The 26436-nt window shown below is 38.5% G+C and overlaps 2 protein-coding genes across 2 annotated transcripts; one reads left to right on the top strand and one right to left on the bottom strand.

The window, feature by feature from the left end:
• Nucleotides 1-1521: 1521 nt before the first annotated feature.
• Nucleotides 1522-4526, top strand: LOC131162610 (pentatricopeptide repeat-containing protein At1g34160; the record flags this gene model as incomplete). The annotated part of the gene is made up of 1 exon (XM_058119220.1): nucleotides 1522-4526. A coding segment is annotated over one exon (1734 nt), but the record flags the coding sequence as incomplete, so codon positions are not given.
• LOC131161802 (very-long-chain aldehyde decarbonylase GL1-9-like) lies at nucleotides 3673-26436 on the bottom strand. Its single transcript, XM_058117781.1, has 3 exons — nucleotides 26148-26436; nucleotides 25707-26045; nucleotides 3673-4586 (listed from the first exon to the last, which is right to left on the bottom strand). Exons 2-3 carry the CDS (start codon nucleotides 25935-25937, stop codon nucleotides 4044-4046), a joined length of 774 nt encoding a protein of 257 aa, XP_057973764.1. The 5' UTR covers nucleotides 25938-26045; nucleotides 26148-26436; the 3' UTR covers nucleotides 3673-4043.

Raw genomic sequence — 26436 nt, 5'->3', positions numbered from 1 at the left:
CCTATGCCTTTCTCTCCTTGTCCAATTTCCTAACTAAAGTGGCCTTCTTATGGGTAAAATCTTTTTGATTGAGGATGGTCTTCAAAGTTGTTATAATATGAAAGCACAAGAAGGAGTGGGGTAGGTATAAGGAAAAAAATATTTTGAACATAAAATGAGGAACATTTAAAGAAAATAAAAGATAGTAAATAATATATTTGCAAAGAATCTTTGCAGGACTCCATTACCTTCTTCTTTGCAATAAATTGGCAAATAGGCACATGGGTCACTTTGTATAGAACCATTATGTCTCCCCTCTTTGTCACTATCTTGAACTACCACAAATTTGAAGCTAGAGCAATCTAAGGAGCAAGCGAAGAGTCTACAAATAAAATGTTTAGTTTAGTTTACACTACACACACACACACACTCACAAAATGAAATGATGATGTATGCAATACAACACTTATCAGCCGCTTAAAGTAAAGTCAACTAATCCTAGTTTGAACAAGCTTGGGTTCCACCAAAAGAAAAGGAAAAAGAGGGATTTGAAGGTCAAACAACTCCCTAATTTGAACCTTTGAGCTTCGGGTCAATGCTGGTTGAACCTCACATCCCTCATGAGATCCTTCCTCACAATCTTCACTGACCAATACTTTTATACATGTCGAAGATGTACTTGTCTTTTGAGTCATGGAATAGAGAAGATGACATCCGTGTATGAATTTTTGGTGGAGCTTGGCATAAAAGTACAATCAACTTGGTATGATGGGTGTTGTTTTTAAAGAAAAGACAAAGAATCACAAGGAATTTGGTGCTTGGGGAGAAGGATAACAAACTCAACAAGGGTCTGCTAATAATTTGAAGGAGTGAATGCGAAATCTTATAGTGACTAAGGGCATTTATGAAAAAGGGAGGGATTGGAAGTCTAAAGCTAACTTCAAAATTTTATTCATTAATGAAAATCTCTTTAGGTTGAAAAGAATCTTATAAGCCCCAAAGGCATATGAAAATTTACCTTGTGATAAATATGGGTTAGGCTTGAAAGGTCATCAAGGGTCTAAAACACTAAGAAGAAGAAGAAGAAGAAGAAGAAGAAGAAGAGGAGGAGGAGGAGGAGGAGGAGGAAGAGGAGGAAATAGGCCTTGCAGCCATTAAACTCTAAAAATGAAGAAATGTAATGGTGACAAATCCATAAACACTAATAAAGATACACTCTCGGCCACAAAGTCAAATGAATGAGGAAGGAAGATATATTCCATACTAGGGTTTCATGCTTTATATAACGCCCACCTTCTTAAAAAGTTATATATTACTAAAACCTCCATTGATGCTTAGACTACTCAACTTTGAGTATGAGGGGACTATTCTATTGGAGGCAAGAGGCCTCTTAAGCTCTTTCTTTTGTTTACTTGTCAGTATCATCAGATAGCTTGTTGGTGCAAGGCTCATGTTTGGCATCCAAACAAATATTTTGACCATGCAAATGGTCAATCACTCACTATTCCCCTTGTCCCAAAGATTTAAATCACGTATTTTCCCTCGTCTGGGGGCCTCATGGACTCGCTCGTACAGAAATGCACCTCCCTCGCACGCATAAAACAACTCCAAGCCCATCTCGTAACCACCGGACTTTTCCAATTTTGCCCCTCCCGCACAAAGCTCCTCGAGCTCTGCGCCATCTCTCCCGTCGGGGACCTCGCCTTCGCCGGTGAAATTTTCCGGCAGATCCGAGCTCCGGTGACAAACGACTGGAACGCCCTCATTCGAGGCCTCGCGCAATGCAAAGACCCCATCGATGCCGTTGAGACTTACAAGGCCATGTCGCGTAGACCGCACAAACCCGACGCTCTCACGTGCTCTTTCGCACTAAAGGCCTGCGCACGTGCATTGGCCCTCTGCGAGGCCAGGCAGCTTCATTCTCAGATTCTGCATTTTGGGTTTCAAGCCGATGTGTTGTTGCAGACAACATTGTTAGACGTGTACGCCAAAGCAAGCGATCTCGATGCCGCACACAAAGTGTTCGAGGAAATGTCTGTTAAAGATGTCGCCGCCTGGAACGCGTTGATTGCCGGGTTGGCTCATGGTAGTCGACCCAATGAAGCTTTGGCTTTGTTCCAGAGAATGAGAGTGGAGGGTGTGAAACCTAACGAGATTACTGTGCTTGGCGCTCTCTCTGCTTGTTCACAACTTGGCGCTTTGAGTGAAGGCGAAAAAATGTACAATTACTTAAGGGACGAGAAGTTGGACACAAACGTGCAAGTCTGCAATGCGGTTATCGACATGTATGCCAAATGCGGGTCCGTGGACAAAGCTTATGGCGTTTTTGCAAATATGAGTTGTAAGAAGAGTCTTGTGTCGTGGAACACGATGATCATGGCGCTGGCAATGCATGGCGAGGGACACAAAGCGCTGGAGCTTTTTGAGGAAATGAATCGAGCCGAGGCCAGCCCAGATGCAGTAACGTACCTAGCTGCATTGTGCGCGTGCAATCACGTTGGGCTAGTGGAAGATGGAGTTCAGCTGTTTGATTCCATGGAGGATCGTGGGGTTGCACGAGACATGAAGCATTATGGTAGTGTGGTTGATCTGCTAGGGCGAGCAGGGCGGCTTCAGGAGGCCTACAAGATCATAGTTTCGATGCCTAACACCCCTCCCGATGTCGTGATATGGCAAACTCTGCTGGGAGCTTGCAAGATTTACGGGAATGTAGAAATGGCAGAGATGGCGTCGCGTAAACTAGTGGAGATGGGTTCCAACAGCTGTGGTGATTTCGTGCTGTTGTCAAACATTTACGCAGGGCAGGAGAGGTGGGCGGATGTGGGGAGAGTGAGGGAGGCAATGAAAAGCAGGGATGTGAGGAAGGTGCCAGGGTTCAGCTACACAGAAGTGAAGGGTGTGGTTCATACTTTTTATAATGGCGATCAGAGCCACCCCAATTGGAGGGAGATTTATGGCAAGCTGGATGAGATTAGGTTCAGGATAAAGGAGTATGGTTATGTGGCTGAGACTAGTTTTGTGTTGCATGATATTGGGGAGGAAGAGAAGGAGAATGCATTGGGTTATCACAGTGAGAAGTTGGCTGTTGCCTTTGGGCTGGTGAATACGAATGATGGGTCCCCAATTCAGGTGATTAAGAACCTGCGGATATGTGGGGATTGTCATGTTGTCATTAAGCTTATTGCAAAGATTTATGATCGGGAAATTGTTTTGAGGGATCGAGTTCGGTTTCACAGATTCAAAGATGGATCTTGTTCTTGCAGGGATTATTGGTGAAATCCATTTGTTTTTTCATCTCTTTTGTGTAGCTAACCGTGGACTAGCAGTTGGAATTAAAGGATCATTCAATTGTATACCATGAAAATTGAAAAGATAGTCAGCAAAAGGAGTTCCCCCTTAATCGTACATACATTTGGAACTAAAAAAGAACAGAAACAAAAGCAGCCAGTCCTGTCTGGAGTCCCGGTGGGAAGAGAGTTTGAACATTAAGATATGACTTGGGCCCCAAGAAGTGTTTCATTGTAGTGCTAATTTGAGGGAGGGAGGAGGGGGGCAGGGTCGAAATGATTAAGATTTGACAGCCTTACCTTTTCTCTTTCTGTTGTCATTTTAATTTTGATTGTTTCCTTTTCATTCTAAAGGAGAATGCTTCTTACAGAATATCTGTTCAACCAACCAGAGTATAGTGACAAATTTCTAGAATTACAGAAAAATGATATTTAAACTACTAAGCAGTGTTAAGCAACATACAAATCCAATTCTGTTAATTATACACCAATCTCAACAGCATGGAAAATCTATATGTTGTGTAACCATAAAACAAGTATGCTACAAAATATACTCTGACAACAAGAAGTTACAAATCACTTTGCAGGGTGGCAAAATAATCATAACCGATTATGCTACAGAGAACACTGTTGAGCAACTGGAAAAGGAGTGAACAACTTGGAATCAACCGCCTGCACCAATATGAAGCTTCAAAAACAACCATCCAATAACTGCAACTTGAAGCAGAAATGACGAGAGAACTTGAAATGACACACCAACAGATGCTCCAAATGCTGCTAATCTTTAACTGGTCTTGCCTCAAACCCGCCTTCAGGTCGCTTTACAAGATTGTAAGGCATGTGGGTCCCAAGAATTTTATCCCAGATGGGAAAGAATGGTTGAGAATAGTTGTACTTTGATCCCTGGAGTTGATGATGGATGTCGTGGTAAGCAGAGTTATTCTGGAATAAAATATGGAAGACATTGCCAGGCAGCCAAAGTCCACAGTGATCATCTACAGTTTTTACCACAGCAAAGCAGAAGAAAGTCACAGCCGTCCGAGCAGTCATTCCTGAGACAAGGAAGGAGATTGCCCCACCCAAGGTGTCAAGCAGGAGACCCTCAAGTGGGTGATTGTACAGGGCTCCAATTGCATAAGGGACAACTAGTCTGTGATGTTGAGAATGTACATGGCGATACAAGAATTTGTTTTGGTGCATGTACCTGTGCACAAAGTACTGCCACATATCCATAACAAGCATTGCAGCAATTATCTGCACAACTTGGACAGGGAGGGATGGCTGAATCATGATCCCTGATGAACTTGCCTTTGACGTCAACTGTAGCAAATCAAGAGGATGAAACACTGCCATCAGCTTATATATATATAATTGCATGCATGCATGTTTATGTGTGTAGCACCAATTTATGATCTTAATATATATCCCAAATCCCAGATCTTGACAGTACTAACTGATTTAAGCCATCATGATCCATGCTTTCCATTTTTCAGGATAATTTATAGTTTAGCAGTTCAACCTCAAATCAAAGCTATTACGTCCAACTATTCACCAAACAATCATCCAACAAGTTTTAAGTTATCCAACTTTTAATCTAAATAAAAGAACAAAGGGGAAGAAGAAGGAGAAGAGGAGGAAGGAAGGAAAGAAGAAAAAAGGTTTTTCTACAAAGAGTGGGTGGGTGGAGGAGCAGTGAGAGTTTCTGAAATGAATTCAAATTGCCAACTCACCCCAACATACAACTATCAAATATATAAAGGTTGTCCCATAGAGAGTTGTGGGGGAAGAAGCAATGAGAATTTCTGAAATGAATTCAAATTGCCAACTCACCCCCAACATACATCTACCAAATGTATTTATACCCTACGGTCAATTAAAACAATTTAAAACATAATCCCAACATAACAAAGAAATACACAGCATCTAATACATGCATCCTAATTTCCTACATCCATGTCCGAAATGCACATGCTGAATAAGTGGCCTAAATGACAGCAGTCCTCTATCATACTTCCCCAGCTGAAGGGAATTTGACCATATAGAGTTCCACTGCAAAAACCACTCCAAGAACTCCCGGGCACTCTCTTGAACATGATTCTCAGTGAGCCGCCATGCAGCCTTTGAAGCAGTCAACATCTCTACTAAACTAAATATCAGCAAAAACCACCTTTGGAAAAGCCACAAACTTGTCATCCAAAAAAATCTTGACTGCATTTTGTGGCTGAGAAATGGAAGAAGCCTGAGAGGCCGGAGAACATGCATGAAGACAAGACAATACAAGAGGTGCAAAGGTGCCTTGGTAGTTGGTAAGGGGTCAGGTCCTCCACATTGAAGCAGGACTAATGTTTGACACAGCTAATCAAGTAAATAAGCATTGGGTCCAAGCCTCAGCTTCTAACTCTTTGTAACAAGCCATGTGTGTTGAAAATAGGAGCAGTGTTCACATAATATGGCAAATCAAGCAAGTATGAATAAGTCCAATTTTCTTTAAGATGACAAATGAGCTCATGGCATGGGCATAAAGCTTCTTAAACATATTCTTGGGGAAGCATTCACATGTGAACCATAATGCTATCACCCATACTAAATTCTCTAGCCTTAACATGCACATTAGCAGCAAGTTTATAATCCATGTAATGTAACTTATGGAACGTTAATGCCTAACCTCAGCATGCAGCTCATGGATGTGACAAACAAAAGACCAGCTCAGAAATGTGAGCATCTGATGGTAAAGGGATGAGATAAATGGGTGTGCAGGGTTTGTAACCAAATATATACTCAGAAGGACTCTTAGACATAGATTTATTCACAAGTTTTTACATGCAAACTCAATAGTAGGTGACACTGCACTCAATTGCCCTGTTTTTCCCCATTGCAAGCTGGAGAAGATCACTTAAAGAACGATTAACAACCTCAGCCTAACCGTCAAATCAGTGCCACGTACCTAAAATGTGTCTTTCAAAGTTTGCCAACAAACTTGATGTACCTATCAGACACAAAAGCTAGATAAGCCAAGCAATTTTACCACCTTCCTAAAAAACAGCTCAACTAATTGTGTATCAGTGGTCTTGTTACATGGGATGATCTATGTCATTTTGGAAAGCAGATTGGTTACAACAAAGATGGAATTGTGTCCTTGAATTGATTTGGAGTATCCAAGAACAAAATCCATGCTCAAGTCTCTCCCATGGTTTTAACACCCGGACTGGTGACCAACCCAGTGAAGCCACTGCATTGGCCAGACCACTTGAACTAGTGAATCAAACTGGTGGTCGAATTGGTGATATCTGCATTATACAAGCACACACACACATATTACAATATGATAATACTACAATAATCAAAGATAATAGTATAAATATGTTCATAGAGTAGTAATCGCCTATTAGCTTTAATTATAATAAAAATAATCACTAGGAATAATTTAGATAAAGTTCATAATTTTATATTTTATATATATGTATATACACTAAAATATGATAATACTACAATAATCAAAGATAATAGCAGAGATATGTTCATAGATTAGTAATCACCTACTAGCTTTAATTATAATAAAAAATAATCACTGACAGTAATTTAGATAAAGTCTATAATTTTGTTTTTTTTTATAAAAAGTTCTTAAAATTTATTAATTATTATATAACATTGACTCAAAAAATACTTAAAGATAGAGAGAAAAGAGTTTATATTCATTAAAAATATCTATTTAAGTTTTAGTGCTTTGGGGTTAACAGATATTGGAAACATGTGCGAATGTAAGTTTGTATCCATGGATATTTAATAACAACAAGAAGCTTTTAGTCCCACTAGGTGGGATCGGCCACATGAATCCTTTTCCGCCAATTCATCTGACCAAGAACATTTTCCTCAATTAGATTAAGGGCTATTACATCCTTCCTCACTACCTCATCCCAACTTATTTGAGGCCTACCCCTACCCCTTTTCATGTCGAAAACAATAACTAACTCATTCCTCCTCACAAGTGCTCTATTAGGCCTATGTTTCAAATGCCCAAATCATCTAAGCCAGCCCTCCTTTATCTCATCTTCAATCGATGCTTTGCCTAAATTACTGCATATATGCTCATTCTTCACTTTATCTTTTAATGTTATACCACTCATCCACCTAAACATTTACATTTCAACAACTTTTACTTTTTGTACATGTTGTTTCTTAGTTGCCTAACATTTTGAACCTTAAAGCATAGTCGGCCTTATAGTCGTCTTAAAAAACTTTCCTTTTTAATTTTAAGGGTATTCTACGACCACACAAAACACCTGATGCAATCCTCCATTTACCCAATCTATTTTAATTCTATGTACTATGTCTTATTCAATTTCCCATTCCACTTGCATAATAGATCCAAGATATTTAAATCTATTAGTGCTATTAATCTCTTGATTACCAAGTTAAGTCTTCTCTCCACTACCACTCCTTACATTACTAAAATTACATTTTATATATTTTTTATTATTCTTACTTATCCTAAACCCTTTAGAGTTTAATGTAGCTCTCCAAAGTTCTAGGTTATGTTCCACTCCGCTACTACTATTATCAATCAACATGATATCATCTGAAAACAATACACCAAGGGATCTCATTTTGAATATTCCTAGTAAGTTCATCAATAACTAAAGTAAAAGATAAAGACTCAAAGTAGAACCATGATGTGCACCTATTGTGATTGGAAAATTTCTAAATTGCCCTCCTACAATCCTAACATCAACCACTACTCTATCATACATATCCTTAATGACCTCAGTATATCTACCGCAAACTCTCTTCTTTTCTAAGACACACCAAAGAACTTCCCTAGGTACTCTACCATAAGCTTTCTCTAGGTTAATAAAAACCATATGCAAGTCCCTCTTCTCTTCCCTAAACTTTTCCATTAAGCTTCTTAAGAGATAAATAGCATATGTTCAATGTATCTATGTATCTATGTATTATTTGTTACGAAACAATCACAAGCAGTAGTTGGCGTGTTGGCAGCACCTCCATTCTCCTACTAGGAGGTTCAGTGTTCAACCTTCCCGGTTCATTGGGCGTGGCTAGGTTGAACTGAGTCAACAGTGTCCAGTCGGGTTGATTCTGATTCAATCTATTTTCAATTCAATGACATCACTTGGACCAAAAAATGATCGATCTCGATCCAACCATCAGCCAGCCTGGTCCAAGTTTTAAAAATATGGTCTCTCCAAAGCATGTGGCAAAGCAAAAGGTGTGTAAAGACCAATGTTTTGTTTTCTAGATTTGGCAAGCTAAGTACAATGCTAGGAGACTACCCTAGCCACATTCATCTTCAAAGGCCAATAGAACCTATCCTCGATGAAAGCAATGATTTTATCTCCACTCAAATTACCAGCTAACCCACCAACATGCAATTCGCCAACTAGGAAATCCCTAAAAGAAGCGTGAGGAATGCACAACCTAGTGCTAAAAGAAGTGCAATGATCTTTTCTCTACTTAAAATGACTATCTAACTCGCCAACATGCAATTCCTAAACTAGGAAATACCTAACAAAGGTGCAAGGAGTGCACAACCTAGAGCACTATCTAGGTGTCGTGAATGAGAAAGTCTATGAACTCTCTACAATTACTCTCAGTCATCTCCTAAAAAATAAACAGATACTCATTCTTCAAATGCTCAAATCTTGAGAACACAAAAATCATGATATGAAGAAATGTTTATAACCCAACCAAGGCCATTGGCTACCTTTTTTGTTAACTCAAATATCACAAGCAAGCTGGTCAAAAGAGTAGAAACTCGTAGGGTAAAACATACCATCGCCCATAGTGGAAAGCATGGAACTCTTTATCATTTTCATTATATTTTTATTCAGCCTCTGAGTGTTTCTCACTAAAGAAATGGTGTAGGGTGTTCGTCCTGACTCAAAACTCCACTTGTACGCATCGCAGAGGCATTGTAAGTAACCTTAAAGACTCCACAAAGTATGGATAACTAAATACATCAAGTTATCTTCTACTTTTTCTCCTTAAAAGTAGAGGGGGCCAACCTTTTCTTAAGGCAATCAGTAATGGGAACAAATAATACCAAAACCCCTAATGAAGCGCTTCTAGAAAGTAGTTAAGCTGCAAAGCTACAACCCTCATTAAAGGCTCAAGACACACCCTAATGATTCTAATCTTATCAAAGACCAATTGTATACCTTACATAGAAACACCAAACCACGGAAGAGCACCCTATGCTAGAGAAAGCTACACTTCTTAAAGTTAGCATATTACTTAGCTTCCCTTCGAATGACAGAAGGCTACATATATGTGCTAGTGCTCCAATCTAGTCCTACTATAGAGTGGTATACCATCAAATAGGCCACTAGGAATGTTATGAATGGTTGCAAGTCATGAATCATAGTCATAAAAGTGCAATAGGAATTGGAGAGTCCAAAAGGGAATGATCAACCATTCCAAAAACCATCCTGGGTCTAAAATGTAGTTTTCAACTCATCCCCTGGTCTAAATCTAATTTGGTAGTATCCACTTAGATCAATCTTGGAGTACCAATTAGAGTAGGCAAACATATCAAGCACATCCTCAAGTCTAGGAATTAAATCCAATACTTGACTGTAATTGTATTAATGGCTCCACTATTTGTGCAAGTCCTCCATGATCCATCCTTCTTGGCAGGAAAAAAAGTTGGCACAACACAAGGAATAAAGCTAAAATCCCTCTCTCAAAGTTGTCCTACTTTCCTATTCAATTCAGCTTGCTCCAATGAATTAATTGCGGCGTGGATAATTAGGCATTAGGGTTCAAGAAACCAATCTCAGCATGTTTAATAAGCAAAAAGTCCTAAAGGAATCTCTATGAGAAACATACAAATCTCCTACAGCATGAGACAACTCAAAAACAGAAATTACTAGCCTCCAATGGGGTCTCCCTGTTGTCTAGGATATAGAATCGTTTCTAACTGGGCATGTGGGGTCGATTTCTTGTTCCTAGAGTCCTTGGGAGTGTACTTGGTAGGGTTAAGAATTATGTTTTCCTATAGATGTTTTCCCAACCATGATTAGGCATATTCAAATCATATAACCAAAGATGCCCTAACAGGGCATAAGCCATCCATAAGTAACACATAATAATAGACCTTATCCCTATAGTCTCCTTAGTGGATGGACGCTAAACACCTCTTTGTGACTGGAGAAGTGGTCCTATTAACTACCCTGAAGGAATTACGGTGTGGTTCTACTATAGGGTCACCACAACCAATGAGAGTGTAGTAGATTGCAATTATTTTCCAGCCATCATTATATATAAAGGTGGAAAAAAACACACCCCTCAACATCAACATAGGTGTCATCAACCTTAGAGTCATCAACTATCTCACCTTATCTCCAAAGTATTCAATGGCATCCACAATCTAATCCTCACTCTAGCAACTTCCCATTGGCTGATAGGAGACTCTCCTATGGCATTTTGCCAATATTTCACAATTGGTTCAACTAACTTAATTTTGGCAAAAAAACATAATTTTCCCACCTCTCATGTGGTACTCAGAGTAGGCCTCCATCTCCTTTATCCAATTTTAGAAGGTCGGATCCAATTTTTCATCATATGTGTGCACATAAAATGTGCCTCGACCCTTTTAGAAATACCTCCTAAGTCCTTGTACTCATGCCTAGGTGGGTGTGGGAGATACTAGTACTCTGCATGGTCAATCTCATAAGAACTGCCATCTTCAAACTTAGACTTTAGATTAATTTAAGGTTGGGGGGCCATGTTAATTAGGTGGTTTAGGGCCTAATGTGGGATGGTTACCAAACAAATGTAGGACTTATGCAAATAGTTTATTGAGTTGCTCAAGTTTTTCATCTACAAATCTTGAAGAGTGTCTACTCAAACAAAGTTGAGGTCCATATGTCCACATTCAATGGAAGTGGATTCATTGTTCTTGTTAGTGGCCATGGAGCAGTGCAATATGGTACAATGATGCTGAGAGGGAGTGCAGTTAACTACAAGTAATATGAATCTTAAAATTACTAAGATGTACATAGAGCTATTGAACAATGTGCATGACTTAACAAAGTCTTAAATTATAAAACAAGCAAGTGGCGATGGCATGAACAAGGATGCAAGCAAATAATTATCCAAAGGGCAATGTTTGAATTTATTTAATGAAAATAAGGAAGTTGAAATTATGCAATTTTACTAATTTCCAGATTACTTAAATATTCATTAGCTCAAGATGCGAACTACAATGTCCCACTGATTTGTCCTTAGAGAATCTAGAAATTGACTCACAACACTTGTTGCAAAAAATATATCCGGTCGAGTGACTATAAGATAATTCAACTTTCCAACAAGTCTCTGGAATTGTCCAAGATTAGGTAGCAAATCACCCATATCCAACACTAACTTGCCGTTAGGATCCATGGGTGTATCAATCGATCCCAACATGTCAGTTTCATTCAATAGATCACGAACATACTTCCTCTTTGACAAAACAGTTCCGATATGAGATCTAGATACTTCTATACCCAAGAAGTGTTTCAACGGTCCCCAATCTTTGGTTTAAAATTTAGTCTGCAGAAAAAGTTTGAGACTCTGAATACCTTTATCATCGTCACTTGTAATAACAATATCATCCACATAAACAACAAGAAGGATCCCACTCGATGAAGTATGACGATAAAACACAGAATAATCTACAGCACACCGTCGAAGACCAACTCAAGTACTACAACACCGAAACGACCAAACCATGCTCTGAGAGATTGTTTTAAACCATATAAAGCCTTATTGAGCCGACACACTAAGCCCGACACCCCCTAAGAAACAATCCCAAGTGATTGTTCCATATAAACCTCCTCCTCAAGGTCACCACACAAGAAGGCATTTTTCACATCTAACTGATGTAAAGGCAAGTGACAAGTAGTAGCCACGAAGATGAACAAACATACTAATGTATGTTTGGCAACCGAAGAAAAAGTATCAGAATAATTTAGACCATACGCCTGAGTGTACCGCTTAGCAAGAAGACAGGCCTTTAGACAAGCCACGGAATCATCAGGGTTGATTTTCACAGTGTAAACCTAGCAACAACCAACCACAAACTTGTCAGGACGAAGAGGTACCAAGTCCAAAGTACCATTGTCATCTAAAGCATTCATCTCTTCAACCATAGTTGGAAATGGGAAGTTGAGTACGCGTGCGTTTACCTTTCCAAACAGCAATAGGAGGATCAACATCATGGGAAGTATGATCATTAGACAAGGAAACCAAAGGCATGGTAGTAGAAGCTAGAGAGGACTCTCTCCCTTGGAACCGAAGTCGTGAATACACCTGCAAATTAGGATGATCAAGACGATGATAAGGACTAGAACTACATAAAGATTCAAACAGTTGGTTGGGCAAGGGCAACAACGTAGAATAAGGAACATTAGGCAAAGGAAGAGACTCATTGAGCTTAGAAGCGCTCAATGACTGGGTGTAGTAAGGTGTAGACTCAAAGAAGGTAAAATCAGCAAAAACAAAAAGCGATGCAGCACAAGATTATAACAACGATGTCCCTTTTGAGTATTTGAGTAGCCCAGATAAGACATATTTTATAGCACGAGGATCCAACTTATTGTAGAGACCCAAAAGAGGGAATTTGGTTTGGTGCAGACCAAACCATCCACGGTTTAGTGGAGCTCAGGAAATCTGTCGACGGTTTTGAGTTACCGAGGGCCTGTATAGGTAAAACGGTGAAAAACGGTTTGGTTAAAGACCAAACTGGGGATGGTTTCAGGGAAACTGTCGATGGTTTTGTTTGGGACAGCAGCCTATAAATAGGATTTAAGCTCATTTTTTTTAGAAAATTTCTCTCTTCCTAGGGTTGCCAATCCTCTCTCTCTCTCTCCTCATTTTCTCTCCATTTTTAGAACAGATTGAAAAACAAACACCACTTCAGGATCCTAGCTCTAATCCTCAGCACATTAACCGGAGTAATTCCAGATTTATGATATATGACAGTTTTATACCGAATTGTGAACATGTCAGATTTTATACAAACTTATGAAAATGAGATCATGTTACAGTTTTCTTATATGAATTATATTATAAGGTAGTAGAACCCCAATGGACTAGTTATAATTCATAGCACAGTACCGTAGCTAGCATGACATGTAGTATAGCCACACTTTCAAATAAAGTATAGGCGGATGATAGTCGATTAATCCATGGAGTGATGTATTGCAGGAGCAGGTTTACCCACTGGGTCCGGACCAGGTTGGGTGGGCAATCGTACTACATACATAACAGTTTTGACATAACCTGGTAGGCTATTCATGGCTAAGTCCAGCCTTCCAACCGCACAATCCAATCATGGGGGATTATACATGATGTTATATGATAGTTCCATCAGGAAAATTCTTTTATGTATATATGTGTAGATTTATGAAAACATGATTATCTATTAAGTTAAAGTATGTTTGAGTAGAAAATATGTATTTAAAATTGTATAGGTGTGAGTTATGGTATATAAATGCCTTTTTCAGTTAAAGTTAAATTAATGGTTATGTTTTGCTTATGTAAAAACTCATCTGCCACACACTGATGATAATCTATTCTGTCTTACTGAGAAGTGTCTCACCCCAATAGCTTTTAACATTTTAGAAAACCCAGGGAGCCGAGCTTAGGGAGCTCCAAGGCAGGATTAGATAGTTTTTGGGTTGAAGTGTGCGTGACGCTGATCTGTATATACATGCTGTTGTATATTTTGGAATGTAATATTGTCGTTGGGAATACTGATGTAATGGTGATGGTTTAGAACTCTGGTATAATCATTCGAGGTTTGATGTTTTCCGCTGCATGTCTAGTATGAATTACGGACAGGTGTACCCGGTACCCACTTCGGGTTCGAGTACGGATTGGTATAGCTATGTATCAGAGATTATGTATGAAGAATAGCACTACAAGCTCCATCGGGTTCGGGGCGCTGTAGTTGTGGTATCAGAGGTGTAAAATTTTCGGGTCATTACACTTATCCACCCCAGGAGTTAGTTGATGAAAAAGGACGCACCCAAATATACAAGGGGGTAGAGAAAATAAAGGTGAATTAGGAAAGAGAATGAAGTAGGGAATTTGACCACTCAAAACAAAGGATGGCATTCTATTGATAAGATAATAAACAGTAAGTGCAACATCGCTCCAAAACACTTTAGTTACATACATTTGATAAAGCAAGGTGCAAGCAATTTCAAGAAGATGTCTATTTTTCCTCTTTGCAACCCCATTTTGTTGAGGAGTGTGGGCACGGGATGATTGATGAACAATACCAAACTGAGTCATATAAGTAGTGAATTGTGCACTGAAAAACTCTTTAACATTATCACTTCAAAGTATTTGAACTGGCATACCAAATTGAGTCTCTATTTCATAACAAATGGCATAAAATATATGAAATAACTCAGAAAGATTTTTTATTAAATATAACCAAGTCATTCTTGAATAATCATTCACAAAGGTTCAAAAGTACCAGAAACACAACTTGAACACAACCCTGCAAGGACCCCAAAAATCAAAATGAATCAACAAAAAAGGGCTTGCAGCCCGGTATTGACTTGGGAGTGAAAAGAACACGATGGATCTTTCCCAACTAACAAGACTCACAATCGAGACTAGACACAAAACTCAAACAAGGAACAAGTCATTTTAACTTTTTCAAAGAAGGATGACCAAGGCGACAATAGATTTGGAAAGGTGTGGCAGCAGCAGTGCAGGCAGTAGAAGGATATAGCGGCTCAAAGTGATATAGTCCACCAGCTTCACGCCCTCTGCCAATCGTCTTCCTTTTCTTCAAATCTTAAATGATCACATAATCAGGGAAGAATGCCACTGAACAATTCATGGATTTAGTAATTTTGTTAATGGACATAAGATTGAAAGGAAATTTAGGAATATAGAAAACCGAAGGAAGAGAAATAGAAGAAGTGGGATTCACAGTCTCAATTCCCTTGACCGCAGTGGTGGATCCATCAGCAAAAGTAACACAAGGTAAATTTGCAGGATATTGAAGAGTAGAGAAGAAGCTAGGTAAACCTATAATATGATCAATGGCAGCAAAGTCTATGACCCAAGGGCTACAACAAGAAGGACTAGATGATAGGCATATTGTGTGATTACCTATTTGGGCAAGAGATGCAATGAGAAGAGAAGTTTGTTGTGACGCTTGATACTACTAGAACTTGGAATACTCTTCCTTTGACATGGATACAGTACATTGCCCCCCCACTCAGCCCCAAAGGTGAGGAGTTAGTAGTGGCTGCATTGGCTGCCACCAAAGGTGTGAAGTCAGTGGGGGCTGCATTGGCAACATGTGAAGGTCTGTTGTGAAGGTCACAACACAGCTCAATAGTATGATTACTCCATCCATAATGAGTGCAATTGCGAGGAGTACCTATACCTTGCCCGTCTCTACCATAAGACCACTCGAACCACCTCGACAACTTTTGCGATTGTTTGGTAGAGAACTAGAATCGTCCTGTGTAGCAAAGGTTGTCCTTTCAGAGCTAGATGCAAGAGTAGGATAATGCGTGCTAAAGGAAGCATGAAGGACGCGAGAATAAACATCAGCAAATGATGGCAGTTCGGCACTACTAAGTTCTAGGACCAAGCTGCTTCAAACTTGGGTCTCAAGCTTGCTAGAACACGAAGCACTGTCATCTGCTCCCTCTGCTTCTGCATCTCACAAACGCCAGCAATATAGGTTGCACGACTTTAAGCTCCTCATGAATACGCTTCATCTCTCCAAAATAATCTGCAGTACTCCTATCTCCTTGTTATAACTGAAAGTACTCCTAGGATAAATCATACATACGTGTAATGTTACTGAAATATAGAAGTTTGACACAATCCCAAATCTCCTTGCACATATTTAGATGCATACACATTCGTGCAATCTGTGGCTCCATCGAATTCCATAAGAGGGTAACAATCAAGGCATCTTCTTGAACCCACATGTCTTTTCTCTTCTCATCAAAAGGATCAGATTGGAGCAAGTGGTCAGATTTCCCTAATCCTGCTAAATAAATTCAAACAACTTTAGACCATCGAACGTAGTTCCTTCCATCCAACTTTTGAGTTGTCATTTGCGGCAGTGATGTAGGAAACAAATGTTTGGGATTCAGAGATTCCATCACAACACTCAGAAATCAGCAACCACACCAAAACAAGAAGAACAATCAAAACTAATCCAGACAATCACAAACTATGTGAAGCACCGACACAACCACGGAAGAGGTGAACAGCTCAACGATGGATATAGCACTGCCACAGCCACACAATTAAACATTCGAATGTTGCCACGGCCCCAAAAAAAAACTCACAAAGAAGCCTTCACAAACCCTGAACAGAGATTAATGAAATACCGCGAGTGCATAGTCGAAAAAGGTTGAATATTTTAGCAAAAAACAGGTCTAACAGCTTGATAATATAGTCTAGAGAAGGAATCAAAACATGGCAGAGGAAAAGAAAATAAAAAGGTGGTCAGAACTTCACTCACGCGCCGGCACATGGGGTCGGCCCTTCCGGCATTTGGCCAGCACATAGGGTCACATGGGGGCTCCTCCGGTGATGGGGTTTTGCAGGGTTAGGCTTCTGGGGGTTCTGTTTATGGGTGTATGGTTGGTCTTGTGAAATAATATGGGATGGAGGTCAATCTGGGAGAGACAGCCGCAGGAATGGCGTTTTCCGATGATGGCTGAGTGGAATAGGGTTTAGGTTGGATCATGCACTGATACCATGTTAAGATTTGATTAAAATGAATGACCTAATTTGAAGATAGGTCTGTCCCTCTATTTACAATACAAATTAAATACATTCTAATGACAATAATACCCTTACTAACTCTCACTAATTAACATACTAACACACTTAATAATAATAATAATAATACTAAAAGACATAAATAACCTCTAACGTCTCTCTCAGCTTGTTTGGAAGTATTTGAGGCACAAAAATCCAGAAGCAGTCTGGAGCTCCACAATTTGGTATAAAACTTTATATAACAAGACATTCATTTATCTGTTGGCTTGTTATTCTCAATAGAATAAAGACCCCTAGACAAGCTTCAGTCTTGGGGTAGAGCTGGTTCTAGTACTTGTGTCTTTTGCAAATAGATTGTTAAAACCAGAAATCATTTGAACTGCAAGTTTTCTAGTAAAAGCTACCCTAAAGCTAATACCTGCTTAAAGCATCCTAGGTAGATTTCCTAACTGAGAGGAAGAGTTTACTCGGATTACTTCTCTCAAGGCTAACAAGTATCCATTTGCATATTGGCTTGAGTTGCATCCGTCTATCAGCAATGGTATACCAGGAATGCTAGTCTCTTTGCAAATACTCCTTAGAGTTCAGACTGATGCTATCTTTCAGAAGATCCTTTTTTATTTAAAGGAACGATGTTCTAGTTCCATTGGGTTGGAGAAGTTCATTTTTGTTCTTGACGTAGGTTTTTTGTAGCTTTGTTCCATTTCTAGTGTATATAAGCCTTTCATGTTCCCTTGTAGTCTCCTCTTGTTCTTAATATATTCATCTGTCTATTCTTCTAAAAAAAACTCAGATTTGTCACTGACCTTCATGTTTCTACCTTGTTTCACAAATTCAACTTAGCGTATAACTGGGAGATAGAATTTATTCATTTTGGGGACATTTAGTTTGTTTTTTTTTTTAATATATTCATTTACAAATCAAGAAAAGATAATATTCATTGAGTCAATTACTCTGTTATAATTTTTCTCCACTGTCATGCTTTCTCCTGTAATTTTACAATCTACCCTTTTTTTGTAATAAGGCATTCTATTTTCATTCCTCTTTTATAATTCATCTTTCCATATGATAGGAACTGTTTTCCTTTCATATCCTTTTGATGAAAGCATACAAGAAACTATTATTACTCGTGCTAAATGTTAATGTGGGCAAAAAAAAAAGTACTTTGACTAGCCATTTGATTCAAGGGATCTTTGAAGATTTCCAGAAATGTGATTTCCCATACATCCACCTCAACATCTGCATTTCAATCTTTCTCATTTTGCAAAAACAAGGCAAATACTTAATTTTCTTCCGAGCAGAAATGAGGGATAAGGATAATATGAAGTCTGTTTTATTAATCTGAAAAAAAAAAAAAAAAAAACCATAGGCATAAACTTAATTAGGAATAACAGTGCTTAAACAAATAGAAAATATATGCAGCAGAATGGGATTTATTACTTTATATAATTGTTTAGAAAATTAATCTTAATTTGACTGCAGAGCCTTAAAAACAACATATCCAAAACATTCTTTCTACTTTAACTTTTGTACTAGAATCTAGACAATTAAACCTAAACTGGTTCACCTATTCCCTATTCCCTCCCCTCTCCTCCCCTCCCCGCACAGAAATGAGGGACAAGGATAAAATGAAGTCTGTTTTATTAATTTAAAAAAAAAAAAAAAACATAGGCACAAACTTAATTAGGAATAACAGCGCTTAAACAAATAGAAAATATATGCAGCAGAAAGGGATTTATTACTTTATATAATTGTTTAGAAAATTAATCTTAATTTGACTGCAGAGCCTCAAAAACTACATATCCCAAACAATCTTTCTACTTTACCTTTTGTACAAGAATCTAGACAATTAAACCTAAACTGGTTCACCTATTCCCTATTCCCTCCCCTCCCCGCACAAACATTATCTCTCCCACAAAAACTCAATTTTCAAAAATGAAATTAGTTTTAAAGAAATAGGAATCGTGCATGTCATAATGGAGGTTCTTTATTCATTTGAACAGATATGCCCAGCCCAGATGCAATTGAGATTAGTAACCTTTTGATGGAAAAAGCAACACTACTCACTGTCTGCCCGCCTTCTCAGGAAAGCCAGCAATGACAATAGATTACAGATGCAAACAAGAGCAACATGATCAATGGTTAATTGAGGAGAATTATTGCACACTTCGAATTCTCCATATAAACTAATCCTCTCTCTCCATGCTGGATGGGGGAAGTATATAGGTGGCAAGAATCAGAAATGACGGCAGCAATGGGGTAGATGCTTTTTTTTTCTCCTGTCTTTTTTCAAGATGGGGATCCCCAATAAAATATATATATATAAAGCTTTCATAAATGCGTAAATTACCATTTTGCCCTAGATTGTTGAATTGATCAATATCAAACTCGCATATACATATTAATTATATTATAATTGCATTCTTGCAGGAGGTCAATATCAATGGCATGTGCCTAGATTGGCCATGGAGACACGTGGGAAGGTCTCTACCAATCCCAATTTTGGGATGTTTGAGAGAGGTTTGGCTTGATGGGCTTGAGCCAAGGTCCACTAAGTGGGTTCCTACCCCTTAGCATTTTCTTGTGTTTGCGTGTCATTTGAGACACATGTTCCCTTTTTTTCATTTCTTCTCATCTAAACCATATGTCATCACCGGATTTGCTCAAAGATTCATCTTCTTTATTGAGACATGACATGTCAACCTATTGGAAGATGACATCTTGCAATATTTTGTCTCTCTCCTATAACTACCCGCTAATTGTTGTTCAAAAAGCTCTCTCTCTCTCTCCACTTTGGATCCCCACCAATTCAAGGAATCCCTTCAGCCATCAGAATACATTCAATTGCCACAATCCACACATTTTCAATTGCCTAGCTCTTCTCATTGGGTCCTCTCCAGAACATCCATTATTTGTGTACAACAAAGCTCTCCTCACTTCTAAAGAACCCGTCCATAGCTTTATATATATAAAAGGGCAATTTAAAGAATTTTAGAGCCTGTTTAATTGTGGGAAATAGTTTTCATTTCCAAATTACTAGATAAATACAAAAATACTACTTATTTTCCAAATTTCCAAAATTTATATAAGAAATCTAGAACGCAACTAGAACGATATTAAAATCCAACTTTTTTTAACAAATTTGGGAAACTTAAAAATAAGGTGAAATTTTGTAATTATTTGAAAAATAGAAAATGGAAAATAAAATTGTTTTCCACAAGTAAACAGGGCCTTAAATTCTGGAGGGAGTGCATAAGCCATCCTCAATAGCTTGGCACCCCTGAAGCTACCCTTTGCTAATGAAGAATACATAGAGACCTTTCCAAATGGTCCAATAATAATAAAAACTGTCCTCAAAAATAGCATCCACAATTAACGGCCTTCCCTACTCAAGCCTTCAAACAACAAGCATAAGGATTTTTTTTCGAAAAAAAGAATTGAGAATAATGAAATGGTAAGAGTACAATAAGGAGGGCAAATGATCTTCCAAGCCAACAAAGATAGCCAATCCTGTTAAAAATCTAAGAAGCAAATCCCATTAAAGCAACCAGAAGAAAAAGCCTGCAGAGAAGCTTAATGACCTAACACTGAAAACATGAGTGTTCCTGTCCAACCATATAAACGAAAACACCTCATATGCTGTACAAGATCACAATCTGCTAGCAGCAGCATCCCCATGCCTTCCAAAAGGGCAGTTTGTGGCCCCTTTGAGAGTTGCAGCCGTTGCCATAGGCGCCCTTATAAATTTATTTCACAGATTTCATCCTTTTTTTTCCCCAGATATATGGGGAATGGTTCTTGAGTTTGTATTTTTGGAGAATTTATGGTTAGGGAAGAAATCTCTTTTTTGGTTGCTTTCCCTTCTCATTTTCTCCTATACCAGCCGTTCATAATGCACCTGTCTCTTCTTTCTTCATTCTTGACAGGGATTGTGTTTTTTGGGACTTTTGCTTCCATAGAAATTTTAAATGATAGGAAGGCTAGGGAATTACTCAATCTGTTGGATTCCTTTCTGCCTTCTTCTAACAAGGGATTAGAGGATTTGAGTGTTGGATAGTTCTATGATGATTTAAAATTCTTTATTTACTGGATTAGCTCCTCTACTTCCCTCTTGTTAATTCTATTTGGAAAGCAAATATTCTAAAGGTCATGGCCTTTTTTGGACAGTCATTTTCATAGAGTTAACACCAACAATCTATTGCCTAAAACCATATAAAGCATCATTTCACGATGTATGTTTGATGTGTTAAAGTAGTGATGAGTTACATTCTCATCTATTCTTGCATTGTTCAGAGGCTTGGAGCACATTAAATATTTGTTCAGTGTTCGGTGTACCTGAGTTCTTTTGAGGCTTTCTTATAGATTTCTTTCAAAGGTTATGGAAGGCATGGGGCTGCTGCTGCCGCTAGCAGATTGTGATTTTGTATGGCCTATGAGGTGTTTCTGTTTATATGGTTGGACAGGAACACTTGTTTTCAGTGTTCGGTCATTCAACTTCTCTGCAGGCTTTTTCTTGTGGTTGCTTTAATGAGATTTGCTTCTTAGATTTTTGGAAACCGCAGTGACCAAGCACTCCTGCCCCCAAAAGTGGAGACCGGACAACTGCTGGGTTGTTGAGGACATGTTTGAAGAGGAGGCAGGCATCCTCTAAGTTTACCACCCCACCCACTAATGGGCTATGAGGGGGGCAGGTGGACGGGAACCAACCGAGAACCCGAACCACTTAACTGAGCCCTTCATGCTAGATTCATTGGGGTTGGGAATGGATAGAACAATCAGAAGTACAAATCCTGCAAGCGAAGCTGGGAAACGGACCGCAGCGCAAAGACTAGGACTTGTGTCAGAGGAATTATGAGCATGAGCTGCCACTCGTGGCAAGGACCTGCAACCATGGATTTAAATTGAGTAGCGGGTAGCCTAACATAATGGTAACGGGTGTAACGGGAAGTGGTAGTAGCGGATGTTACATAACGGGAAGTGGGCGTTACGGCTGTGTATTTTTTTCAAGCACACACAACCTTGTGCATATTAGCGTACTTGCATGTTTTAAGCTTTTAACCCTTCTCAGAAAGAGTTTTAGTATATTTTGGATCCTTTAGTTTGACTAAGTTATTGGTAAGGGCAACAAGTTTACATTTGTTTTAAACCACCATTGATAGAAAAATTACACGTGTGTGCATATTTATATTTCTAATTAGTCTTATATGTGATAAATTCTTATGTGTGCTAAATTAATTAATAAAACAGAAGTTGAAAAATATAGAACATAAATATCAAATTACTAATATTATCAAAATAAAATATTTTCCTAACAAGTTAGTATTTTCAAATTGTTAATTAATGCTTCTCTTATGAGTATTTAAAGAAATAGTAAATTTTATATCATTATCATCCTCATTATAATCTTTTCCCCCTCTCGCCATATGGTATATTGAGAATGATTTATGAAAGAAAGTGAAAAAGTGAGAAGAAAAAGTAAAAAATAAAATAATTTTTTTGGTGTAACAGTCCTGTAACGGTTACGTAACGGCCGTAGCGGCCTTTATGTAACAGTCACAATCTGTAACAATTGCTACAACCATGATTTTTCTTTCCACCGATTTTGCGGTGTGTAACGGTATCAGTAACTCAAAAAACTATTACATAACGACGTTATGTAACGGTCGCGGCCATTATTTAAAACCATGACATCGGGTGACTTTGGTGTAGTGAAGATGGGAAATGATAGCTCATCTACAATTGTTGGCATTGGAGATGCATACTTGCAAGCTAACAATGGCAGCAGGTTAATTCTCAGAGATGTAAGACATATTCCAGACATCAGATTGAATTCAGTCTCTATAGGGAAGCTTGATGATGTGGGATATTGTAACACCTTTAGTGATGGGCAATGGAAGCTCACTAAAAGTTCTATGGTTGTTGCCAGAGGAAAGAAGTGTTATACTCTTTACTTGATGCAGGCAAAGCTCTCCAAGGGCATGGTCAATGCAGTGGAGAATGATCAAATTCGGAGTTATGACACAAAAGACTTGGGCACATGAGTCAAAAAGGAATTAAATTTCTAGTCAGGAAAAAGCTTCTTCCAAAAATGAAAGGTATGTCTTTGAAGCCTTGTGAACATTGTTTAGCTAGAAAACAACACACAATATCCTTTAAAAGTGCTCCTCCATCTAGAAAATTTAATGTTTCATATTTGGTGCATTCAAATGTGTGTGGTCACATGAAAACTAGAACACTTGATGGTGCATTGTACTTTGTTACTTTTATTGATGATCATTCCAGGAAAGTGTGGATGTACACCTTGAAGATCAAAGATCAAGTGTTGGATGTGTTTGAACATTTCTGGGCTAGTGTTGAAAGAGAAATAGGGAGAAAATTGAAGTGCATCAGATCAAATAACGGTGGTGAATATTTAGGGTCATTTGATGAGTATTGCAGAGCTCAAGGCATTCGACATCAGAAAACTTCTCAGTTGAATGGCTTGGCAGAAAGATGAACAAGACTCTGATAAAGAGAGTGAGATGCATGTTATCACATGCTAAGTTGCCAAGATCCTTTTGGGATGAGGCATTAAGTACAGCAGTTCATTTGATAAATCTCTCTCTATGTATTCTCTTGCAGTGTGACATGCTAGAAAAAGTTTGGAGCAGGAAAGATTTTTCCTATCATCACTTAAAAGTGTTTGGCTGCAAAGCTTTTGTACACATTCCTGAGGATGAAAGATCAAAACTTGATGCAAAAATGAAGTCATGTATCCTTCTTGGATATGGACATGACAATTTTTGGTACAGGACTACAGTTTGTATGGTCCATTTGAGAAAAAATTGATTAGAAGCAGCCCCTATTTTGAGTGAGACCTCTCTACTTCTCATTGAAGTTTGATTCCACCTTGATGGTGATGGCTTGTATTATTTTCTATGCCAAGAATTTGTGATTCTTGATGATTGTTGTTGATGTAAGCCTCTAGTTTTAACTAGGGAAGACCTATTGTAACCTACTATTTTGAAATAGTAGAAGATTGGGAGTGGACTTTGGTCCCATGATTTTTCCCTCACACTGAAGGATTTTCCACATAAATTTTGGTTTTCTCTTTGTAATTGTGTGGCTGGTTTTGCGTGTTTGGTTGCTATGTATTTCTTTTTTTGGATAATTAATTATTCTACTCAGTGTTGATTGGACTAGGGGAAGGTTTATTTTCGGGTCATTGTGTTTTGGACATCACCTCCATAACCCCCCTCTCTTCCCTAATAGGAAATAGCAATGTTCTATTTAGTCTTGACTTCTTTTATTTTAACAATATTCTGCTCTAGCAATTTCCAACCATTACCCAAACAAACAAACCAGCCCATCAACAAAGCAACTCATCTAAAACAAGTCTTACTTTAACCCCACCAACCCTATCCAAACCACAATTGAAATTTGTGCAATCTCCTCCTTACACCTCTTCAAGAACTTCTTTGTAGATCCTTCCACCACTAATTCTTCAACGCCAAAATATACTCAAGAATTAGTCTCCCATTCGCTAGTCGCCAATATAGGTCCCTGGCTTCAGTGTAACAGCTCATTCATATTTATTTTTGGATCCAAGCCAATTTTTGTTGTCCACTTGAGCCAGACATGCAACCCTACTTATAGACCCAAGAACATCCAGCCTAAAACCCTTATTATTATAAAACATGGCCTGCTCCTACAGCATTGGCAAGCCCAATGCAAGAAGGCCCAACGGCATTATTACTTAGCCATAGCCCTCCCAAGCTACTACTTTCATTCTCTCTAACTTCCAGGAAATCTTCGGAAAATTTAAAATTTGAATTCCCCTGAGATTGCTGCCCAACTAACCTCTCCTTCCGGCTGACTTTATTTTCTCTAACGTTCAGCAAAACTCAGGAGAATTTAAAATTTGAATTCCACCAAGACAGACAGCCCAAAGCCCTCAATAAAACCATGGCCTAAATCCTTTTGATCTAGCAAACCCAATACGAGAAGACCCATTTACATTATTATCCCGCTCCATCCACCCAAATGACTACTTTCATTCTCTATAACTCCATTCTCTCTCCTTTGTAATCTACTATTAACAAAGCTCAAAATAGGCTTCTTTGGTGCTTTATTAAAAATTAAAGTCAATGAACCTTCTCAATATACCATCTTTGACCAGCCATCTTACCATGCCATTTAATTTCTCATGCAATCAAGGGACCCAGCATAGATCATGCTAATGCACCTTACATCAGATTGCTATCTCATTGCTACCTCCATCTCCACATATCTCTATGCTTAAGGTTCTACAACTAATAAATTTTGTGACCTATTCTCCCACATCATCAGATTCTGTACTTCCTCTCTGTATTGTTCATGGAACATGCCCATTCGCCTTGCTCCATATTATTGTTATAACCATTTTCATCACTCCAATCAAATTTAGTGAAAACCATTTCCAACGTTCTCAAATCATGTATTTCCTGTCTGTATTTCCTTGCTTATCATGACATTAATATTGAGGCTTTTGGAGATAATCAGAGAAACCTTTAAGTTAACGCCAAAAATGTAGCAAGTAGAATCCTTAATAATGTAGGGAAAACAAAAAAAAGAGATAACAAAGGGAAAAGTAGTTAAAATAATAAAAGTGCGCATAATGTACACATAAATTAATTTACTTCACGAACTTACCATGAAAAGTCCTTCGGCAACGGTGGCCTGAACAAGCTGCTGTAGCAAAACACCCTTAACTACTGACGAGAGCGGCACCGAGTTCTTCTCCTCCTCTTCTTTCCTAGTATGTAATCGGTATTTGTCTAAAGGCGGCAACAGCTGATAAAACCCCGCGTACAGCCAGTACACCACAATTGGGGCAAACGTGCCCATGGCTTCATCACTCACATATCCTTCCCAGAACACCATGTTTCGACCAAATCAGAAATATTCGAGTTCAGAAAAGCTCAAAAACGCGATTTTCGAACCTGCATTACTCTTTAAGATCTAAAATTCAAAGCCCCCCTCCTTCCAACCCTGTCAAAAAAATTCAAACAAAAAAAAATTGAAATTACAAAAGAAAACACGAAACTTATATATTTCTCTACAGTCAGGAGAATTTCAGCACTCAAAACTTACAGAAATCGCGTGATCCGATCGTTTAATCCGTTAGAGGAGAATGGCATTGACATTCAGATCTAGGGCATGTTGGTTCAACGACTAAGGTGACGCATGCCAATGGGCTCGAAATGTCGCTGAGAGGTCCGAGATTCATACAGACATGGAGGAGCCCAGTGACCTTGTCGGTGGGACAGGAAAATGATTGTTATTGTTTCTTTCCAGAAAAAGAAAAAGAGAAATAAAAAAAAATTCTTAGGCTTTTCACATTGGTAGGATTACGAGCTTCGTGGGATATTTTTATTTCCTT

This window comes from Malania oleifera, chromosome 8 (assembly GCF_029873635.1).
Source record: "Malania oleifera isolate guangnan ecotype guangnan chromosome 8, ASM2987363v1, whole genome shotgun sequence".
In the NCBI taxonomy this organism is placed as follows: domain Eukaryota; kingdom Viridiplantae; phylum Streptophyta; class Magnoliopsida; order Santalales; family Ximeniaceae; genus Malania; species Malania oleifera.
This window is presented reverse-complemented; position numbering and strand designations above follow the sequence as displayed.